At 40.2% G+C, this 9,176-nt stretch overlaps 1 protein-coding gene across 1 annotated transcript; it reads left to right on the top strand.

Moving 5' to 3' along the window:
• The first annotated feature begins 1,267 nt into the window (after nt 1–1,267).
• Nucleotides 1,268–6,961, top strand: LOC128774496 (P antigen family member 3-like). Its single transcript, XM_053893580.1, has 5 exons — nt 1,268–1,374; nt 2,444–2,535; nt 3,398–3,506; nt 5,305–5,455; nt 6,833–6,961. The coding sequence occupies exons 2-5, from the start codon at nt 2,452–2,454 to the stop codon at nt 6,834–6,836; spliced, it is 348 nt and encodes a 115-aa protein (XP_053749555.1). The 5' UTR covers nt 1,268–1,374; nt 2,444–2,451; the 3' UTR covers nt 6,837–6,961.
• Nucleotides 6,962–9,176: the final 2,215 nt, after the last annotated feature.

The raw sequence follows: 9,176 nt of genomic DNA, 5'->3' as shown, positions 1-9,176 counted from the left end.
CCTGAACCCTGGGTCTGGCCTTCTTTTATGTGTGGGATTGTAGGGGTATAAGGGGAAAAAAGGGGGGTGCACATATTGATTGTGCTACACGGGAACTTGACAGATGCAGGAGGTAAGCAAGATGACAGAAGACAAAAGCATGCAAGGGAAAATCTGGTCTCGGACATCTAGCTGGCCCCCTTTTTTTACCTGCCCTTCCCAGATTTCCTTCTCACCATGAGCTACATCAACATAACGTTGCTATCAAAATCATCTCTTGCCTAGGAAGACAAAAGTTGAAAATAACATTACTGTCCCTTCCAGGAACTAACTGAAAGATCCATCAACTCTTCAGTAAAAAGTGCCAAATGACATTTTTCAACCATAAGGAATTTGAAACTTTCGACTTAATATTCTTGCCTTGCTGTGTCCACCAAACCTACACCATTTTAGCCCTATTTTTACTCAGTCTTCATCACAACCTCCCCCAACGTTGAAAGAATTGTTCTACTCCGACTTCACAATTTGAATACGTATCTCTCCTGTCCGGCCACCTCAAAGACTCTGCTAAGACCCTGTCCAGGTAGTGTTTTCCCTGACAGAGTTATCCAGTAAAGTCAGCTTTATTATCAAGTTGTTTGATTTTTGGAAAGCACAGTACATGACAAGCATAGTCTCCATTACTGAACGTAATGAACCAGTGGACTGAGCTTAAACCCCAGGACCAATATCGATAGAAACTTCTGAAATGTGCACTGATTGAAGGACCACAGGTACTTAGAGAAATCAGTTACCAAACCACAGGTTTAAATGTGCAGTAACACAAGCAAAAAAGGTAAAGAAAACAGTTGTTAATGTATTTATTATACAGAGGAGAGCAAATTCACTCAAGTATGACAGCAAACCCAGAAGCATGGAAGGGAATGATTGATCAAAGCATGTATAAAAATAGTATTAAAGTACTTAGTATCTATTTTTGTTACAGATATCTTTCTGAGAAACATTCAGCACTAACGGTGACTTGTAACTGTCTGTCCCCAAAGTATGTGGTTGCAAAAGAGAGCTCGGGCAGGAGGAAAAAGGCCACTCTTCAAGCACCATGTCGGGTACTCTGCGGACACTGCCTTCCCACGCCTTGGCTGCAGGCGTGGGAAGAAGTCCACGAACATTGCATACACCCACGCCAGTACGCATACACCCAGTCAGTACGCACATATCCACGTCAGTACGCACACACGTTGTACCAGGCCTTTCCTGCGCATGCCCATTGTTAAGAAAGACCGTTGCTGAGCACGCGCCCTGCTGCCCACGCGTCCTGTGAGCAGAGCTGAGGAAGAAGTGGCGTGGAGTGGTGTGGGCGGTGTCGTGGTCTTTCTGGCTGCCTGCCCTCAACCGGTAGGTCCACAAATCAGTCCTTCCAGGACTTTAAGTGTGAGTGACTGTGAGGAGAGTGCCAGTGGGCCTCGGGCGGGTCGGGACGGTAGATCTGTGGCCTCGGAGGAGGAAGTTGCCAGGAGTTAGCGTTCTTCTCCTCACAGGCGTCGCGGCCGCCATGGCCCTCGTCCTCGTGGTGGTGGGACGGGGACAAGTGAGGACAGCTGGCGGCCGAGGACGGGGGAGGTGAAGACAGGGTGGGTCTTGGGGGCGTTCTTTGAGGTATCTGAGTCCTGCAAGCACCTGGAAGTGCCGGCGGAGCACTGAAGCCAGAGTCCTCAGTGGGACCCTGGGTGGGAGGCGGGCCAGGCGGTACAGAACAGGTCTGGAACGGGTGCCTGTGGGCGGGGGTGGGGAGCGGTCAGTAGGTTAAGTGGCTGACGCTGGATCTCAGGTCAGGTCTAGATCTCAGGGTGGTGAGTTCGAGCCCCACCTGGGCTCCAGGATGGCCGTGAAGTCTACTTAAAACAAAAAACAAAAAACGGTGCGTGGGGCTGGAAACGGGGAACGGTGTGGGGTTGGAGCTGCGTCCCGGAGATTTGTATCGCACTGTGCAGGGTGTCAAGGGAGGAGCCGGCTCACTGGTCAGTATCGAAACTAGACACCTTGAGCCCTTGTGGTGGGAAGACAGCCATAGGCAGTACGCAAACGATTAAGACTTCTCTGTGTTCCAGGGAAACCTTATTTAAGAGGGTAAAATGGGCCCAGTAACTGGGAATGTGAAAACAATAGCGACTCAGGTTTAAATATCCAGCATTGTTTTCTCACATGCCTTTATGATGGGGAATCTAGCTGTGAAACTAAGCCTCGCGTTTTCTCCTGTCCTTAAGGTGATTTGACTGCCAGTTTGGCCGATGTGAGTGATCTTGCAGCCCGTTTATTTGGTGTGACCACAGCATGTACACTATCCTTACGCAAGGTTGATTTTGAAAGTATTTTCAAAGTAAAAAAAAATTAAAATGTTACGCCTTGGAGGTGGTGTACCTAGCCTTTAGAATACATTTTCCAAATACTGATATTCTACTTTCAGGGTGAAAAATGAGTGGGCGTGTGAGAACAAGATCTAAATCTAAACAAAGAAAGGATGATGGCAAGGCTAACCAGCCAGCTGCACCTGTGGCTGTGAGTACTTCAGCAATTGATGTTCTACACCATCAGTTTATTTCTCTGAAAATTTTGTTGACCTACAAACGTACAGATACAGTGATAAAAGTTTCTTTGCTGGGAAGGGGCAGGAAACATTGAACCAGAAGGATTCCATACTTGTGTTCCCTGGGTAAATATACCCTATGACTCCTTTCTCATGCTTACTAACAACAAGTTGTACGTATCCATCCCAGCATAGTTTAAAATAGCCTCCAGAGTGCTTGTGGGTACCTCTTCCGGGTAGCTACTCTGTGGGAAGAGTAACTCTTTTTTAATTTAAATTTTACTTAGCGTACAGTGCAATATTGGCTTCAGGAGTAGACTTCGGTGATTCATCACTTACGTACAACACCCAGCGCTCATCACAAGTGCCCTCCTTATCACCTGTCACCCATCTGTGCCATCCTCCACCCACCTACCTCCATCAAGCCTCACTTTGTTCTCTATCCTTAAGAGTCTCTTGTGATTTGTTTCCCCCTCTCCTTTATTTTTACTTCCCTTCCCATATGTTCCTCTGTTTTATTATTAAATTCCACATATGAGTGAAATCATAGGGTACTTGTTTTTCTCTGATTGACTTCTTTCACTTAGCATAATACATTCTAGCCCCATCCACATTGTTGCAAATGGCAAGATTTTAATACCTTTTGATGACTAATATTCCATTATATGTATGTGTATATAAATGGCCATATAACTTTTAGGAATACAATATAGAATTATATTTTATAAGTGTTTTTATACTTATTTATTATTTGATATAAAATGCGTAACATAGGTTTATATTATTGGCATGCATTAATGCAACTTTTTGTTCACACACACACGCACACCCTAGGCCCAGCAGCCCAGTGATGAGCAGCCTCAACAAAAGGAGGCACCCACTGAGTGTCAGGATATTATGCCGGAGCGAGAGAAAGCAGTTGAAGAAGCACCTCTGGATGAAGGTGAAGGGAAAGGGAAAAAGAATGCTTATGGGGGCACAGGGTATATTTTTGCATCACGCATTATGACGTAACAGGACAAAACAAAACCTTAGAAGAGAATCTCAGCCATTTCCCGAAAATTGTTTCAAAATGTGAATAGAGTATAGTTTACAGCTGTATTCACTCTAACGAATTTCCCCTTTTTCTTCAAGATTTAATCTGCTTGAACATGCAGTCTGTTCTAAATCAGAGGAAACTGTTTACTACAAAAGTATACATTTTTTCACTAGTTGAATTTGTTCTTCTTAGAACATTTTTGCGTGGCCTTTTCCTTCCCTGCATCAAAAGTGTAAGCTGGTTTTAACAGTGTGTGCAGAGTGCCAAGTCAGCATATCTTATAACATCAGGAATAAAGAAGATTTGCATAGGGATGGTAGCCTCATTTTATAAATAAGAAAACTAAGGTTCAGGGATTGTGGCTTGCCAAAGACTGCTTGACACATGGAGACATAACTCATATTTCATTACACGGTTTTTGTACTTCCTACCATCTGTGTTGTTATACCAAAATGTGAATGCTTTTGTATAAAATGCTTAATACTCAAATGTGTCTGTACTGTAAAATAGCGTAGTACAGGCACAGGAATAAATGAAGTTCAGTGGAGCAAGAGGTAGACTCCAGAAAAAGGCTCGAGGAATGAGAGCCACCATTTCCTTTGCTTAATCATTTGATATGGTACATTTGGGAAACGCTGTATAATTTGGGAGACTGGCATATAGGTAAACTATATTAGTGTGATTTTTAAGTGGCTTTAGGAGGTGTTTAACAACTTATGATTAGGAAAATCAAAAGTATCTTAAAATGATCATGAAACGGAAATTACCAGCTTCCAAAGAAAGTATTTTCATCAGATACTTGTATGGAATTATTGACATCATTCAGGCCGTGGATTATTTTAGGAATTCGCTGGTAAGAGGTTTCTACGATAGGACTGATGACAAAGTCCATTAATTTCTTTCCACCCTGCTCCCTTTATTCTCACTGTAAGACAGAAGTTTGACTATAAGTCACTAATATTTTGCTGTTATTTTTGATACTTGGTTCTCTGCATGATTCATTTATCATAAGTTATAGAGAGAGACTTTGCCCCTAAATCTAACTAGTTAAATTTCACAAAATAGCTTTCAGGTTGCTCCAATAGGAGATGTATGTCATTAGTGTAGGATTTGTCATAGGCCCACAAATGCACTCAGCTAATTGTTCAGGAAATTAAATTTTAATTTTCATTAAAATCCTATCCATGGTGCAGGGTGCCTGGGTGGTTCACTCAGTCAGGTGTCACACTCTAGATTTTGCCTCAGGTCATGATATCAGGGTTCGTGAGCTTGAGCCCCACATCCAGCTGTGCACTTAGGAGTGCAGAGCCTGTTTGTGATACTCTTCATTCTCCCTCTGTGTGCCCCTCCCCTGATCATTCTCTCTCTAAATAAATAAATAAACTTAAAAAAAATCCTGTGCATGGTGTACATTTAAGATTTCTTAGCTGATGCTCTCTATTCTTAGTACACTGTGGTAATATAATGCAAATGTAGATTTAGTGTGGTTTCTCTTTAGATTGTTATTTGAAATAAGGTTTCATATTACAGGAAAACAAAGATGGGAAGTCCATCTTTCCATCGCTTTTTTTGTTACCCTAAGTCTACAGGCTTGTATTTCATATAATGGCAAGAATACATATTATCACTTCTTTCTTTACATTTTATGTTTACTCCTTAAGTTGATTATCATCTTTTTTTTTTTTTTTTTTTTTTCGGTAAGGCCCTGACCTGGAATCTGGTATCCAGGAACTGCCTGTGCCAAAGACTGGGGGCAAAAGTGAAGATGACAGTGATGTGAAGGGGGCGGATGTCCCAACACTGGAGCCCGTGAAGATGCCTGAAGCAGATATGTTATCCATTGAGAATGCAAAGTATGCAGATATTTTCCTGAATATTATATCTTTACTTATGTAGATATGACTTTATTGATACTTTAATGACAGAGTTTACACATAAAGGTAGCTTTCATAAGTAGTTCAGACCCTAATTTCCTGACTGCCTGACTTATACCCTATCAGATATAGACTTAAATTGGGTCAGAGCCTTCTTAAATAATAAAAAATGAAACCATTTCCTTTTTTATAAAGTGTAAATACTGGGGCGCCTGGGTGGCTCAGTCAGTTAAGCATCTGACTCTTGATTTGGCTCAGGTCATGGACTCACAGTTTGTGAGATTGAGCCCCACGTTGGGCTCTGTGCGGACAGCATGGAGCCTGCTTGGGACTCTCTCTCTTCCTCTCTCTCTGTCCCTCTCCCATTTGTGCTCGCTCTCTCTCACTCTCTCAAAATAAGGAAATAGACTTTAAAAAATAAATAAAATACACTGTAAATACTTTAACTGATGGCTACTTAAATTCAGAATCTTCTATAATTTCCTCTTTTAAAAACCACAAAATGGATTTGGAGTAAATACCAGTTTGTATGAAATATGCTGAGGCACTGAAGTAGGTTCTAATACCAGCTCTAACATAAGTTGTGTGATTCTGGGAGGATCCCTTCACTTCTGAATGCATCTTGGCTCATATATTTAGTGATTTCAAACCAGATATATTGCAGTCAGTTTTTATTGCTGATTTTTGTATTCTGTGGTTCTATTGGATAATATACATGGAATACAAAAATCTTCCATTTTGTATGATTTATTTGTCATCAGATAACATCTTTGGTCAAATTTTAACATCTGAGTTGAGATTTCATTGCTACTGAGAACAAGAAAACACACTGCTTGATGTTGGTTTTTCTCTATGGAGACCTGGATACCTGTTCTTAAATTTTGTCAGACTCTAAATTATTGTGGCTCTTACAGAACACGTGCATTTTGAAACCTTTCCCCAATGAAGGCTCAAATGACTGAGTGATAAAATGGCAAGAGATAGTCTAGTTTCTAGTTTCTGCACTCTCCCTACATCAAGTAGGGTGCAAGCATGGGTGTTATATGTAAGCGATGAATCCCTAAACTCTACTCCTGAAACCAGTGCGACACTAGATGTTAACTAACTTGAATCTAAACACAAAGATGCAAAAATGAAACTACCTTTTAATAGGTTTATTTCATTTTATCTGTTCTGAACCTGAAGTGTTTTTTTCTTTTCTTGTACCTATAGGAAGTGTGGTGTGTTCCAAAAATGTTGGTAAAGCATACGCTTGGAATTCTATCTTATAAAATAAAAACTATAGTGTCCTCTGTATATCATTAATGTAAATAAATTCTGCTGAGTAATGTTTCCAACTCTGTGTCTGTCTTACAGGTGAAGGACAACCGAAAGTGTAAGCAAGAAGAAGCTGAAACCATGCAAACTGCTCTCATGTAGGAAGGACACTTCACTGTTAAAAATCCCTCAATAAAATCTTACAACTTTCTCCAAAGACTCTTTTCAAACCTTTGTTAAACTTACTCTAAGTATTAGATGCTATTGAAAATTGTGTCATTTTTTGAAATTTTGTATTCTGATTGAGCTGGTAAGTGCAGATATATCTGTACATCAGTACTCTCTCCAGAAGCCTTGCTGCATAGGATTTAATGCCAGAGGTGTATGTCAACATCCATTATGAGCTTCAACATACGCAATTCTATCATCTTTGAATACTAACAGTTTGTTCCTGCTGTTTTAAACATTATCCCCCCTCTTTGTTTTCTCATTTCACAATATTGGACAGACCCACCCAGTACAGTGTTGGGAAGTATTGGTAAATAATGAACATCCTTGTCTTATTTCTGATCGGAATTAGAAAATTTTTAGCATTTGACTGTATTTACTGTGACATAAAAGAAGTTCCATTCTTAGGTTAGTTTCCTAACAACATTTCTGTTGAATATATGTTGACTTTCATCAAGCACTTGTAGGACGTTTATTGAGATGGTTGTAGCGGTTTTCTTCCATTAATCTGTTAACGTAATGAATTTCGTACATATTTTCGTATGTTTAATTTTTTTTAATGTTTATTTAGTTTTGAGAGAGAGACAGACAGACAGAGCGTCGGCCGAGAAGTTGCAGGGACACAGTGAGACACAGAATCTGGAGCAGGCTCCAGGCTCTGAGCTGTCAGCACAGAGTCTGACGTGGGGTTCAAACCCACAAACCGTGAGATCATGACCTGAGTTGAAGTCTGGCGCTTAGCCGACTGAACCACTTAGGCGCCCTAATATTTTCCTATGTTTAAGTCAACCATACGCTGCTGGGAGGGAATGTTCATGATCTATGATCTTTCTGAATAACCTACATCATATTAATTAGGTTAGAATTTGTATTAATATCTCCATGAGTGACATTAGCATCTACTTTTATTTCGTATACACTCTTGGATTTTAGTATCATGGATATACTGGCTTCATAAAATTTATTGGTATGTAAGACCTCTTTTTCTATCCTCTGGATCTGAAGACCCTGAAAGGCTATGAGTAATGTTGGACTAGAGTTTCCCATGTTCAGCTGTCTCTGGATTGCATCTTTCTTGGAAATTGGACCCTACCTAAATGGCGAGGAACCTCCAGATCCGCATCATTTCAAATTTGGTGAGGTGCCCATCTTCCCTGCAAGATGCCTCTAATGATGCCATCACTCCGAAAGCTACCTCCTCCAGTTTCTACGCTGTTATTAATCTTCTATTCCCAGAAAGTTAAAAGTCATGGCTCTGTTATAACTAGATAATTTTGATCTGTGCTCTATAATTGTGAATAGCTGGCCATCCACTGATTGTGTGCGCTTAGGACAATAGATCCATTTATTGAGTTTTTAAAGAATGAGTTACTATAAAAGCTCCTCTATTGATAGCATGTATACTATATGTCAGTGTCTTCTTTCTCCTAGGTTCCATACATGTATAACTTCATTTAATCTTCACAAAAAGGTGTGTCAGAGTGTACCCACGACTTACTTTTGACTCTAATAAGCAGTAGATTTCGGGATTCAGTTCTAAGAAGCCCTTGGTCATCCTCAAAGTAAATACATCTGGAAATGTTGGCCAGGAAAACTGATGGTGTACATGATGACGATACTGGCAATCTGACGTTTTCATAAAAACTTAGAGTAATTTTATAATGTTTGACATGAAGGGCTTTGTCCTTTTGAAGGAAAGGTTTCACAAAATGTGGCACACAGACTTCACATGGTTTTCCAGATGATTTCATTGATACAAAAAAAAATTTTTAATTTTAAAATAATAGCATACTTATTTTACTGTGCTATACTATAATAACTACAACACCAAAGCTATTTGGAACAGTTTATCCAAAGACAAAGAATGATGTCACAGGCCCCATGGCAAAAAAACACAGATCTCTTGCAAAACTTCTTTCTTCAAAAGTTATTTAATGGCAGGGATATTAGCCATTCTTACAGGTGTGAGGTGATATCTCATTATAGTTTTGTATTTTGTATTTGTATATCTGGGGGCTCCGGTATTTGGCGCATAGACATTTATAATAGTTAGCTCTTCCTGATGGATAGACCCTGTGATTATTATATAATGCCCTTCTTCATCTCTTGTTACAGCCTTTAATTTAAAGTCTAGTTTGTCTGATAGAAGTATGGCTACTCCAGCTTTCTTTTGGCTTCCAGGAGCATGATAAATAGTTCTCCATCCCCTCACTCT

Source organism: Panthera pardus, unplaced genomic scaffold (assembly GCF_024362965.1).
Source record: "Panthera pardus isolate Hobbes unplaced genomic scaffold, ASM2436296v1 HiC_scaffold_325, whole genome shotgun sequence".
Lineage (NCBI taxonomy): Eukaryota > Metazoa > Chordata > Mammalia > Carnivora > Felidae > Panthera > Panthera pardus.
This window is presented reverse-complemented; position numbering and strand designations above follow the sequence as displayed.

Bases quoted from the DNA above. Each gene is read 5' to 3' on its own strand.
- LOC128774496 (XM_053893580.1), top strand. From the start codon at position 2,452: ATGAGTGGGCGTGTGAGAACAAGATCTAAATCTAAACAAAGAAAGGAT. The intron at 2,536-3,397 runs GTGAGTACTTCA...CGCACACCCTAG, and splicing joins AGCCAGCTGCACCTGTGGCT to GCCCAGCAGCCCAGTGATGA. The intron at 3,507-5,304 runs GTGAAGGGAAAG...TTTTTCGGTAAG, and splicing joins AGAAGCACCTCTGGATGAAG to GCCCTGACCTGGAATCTGGT.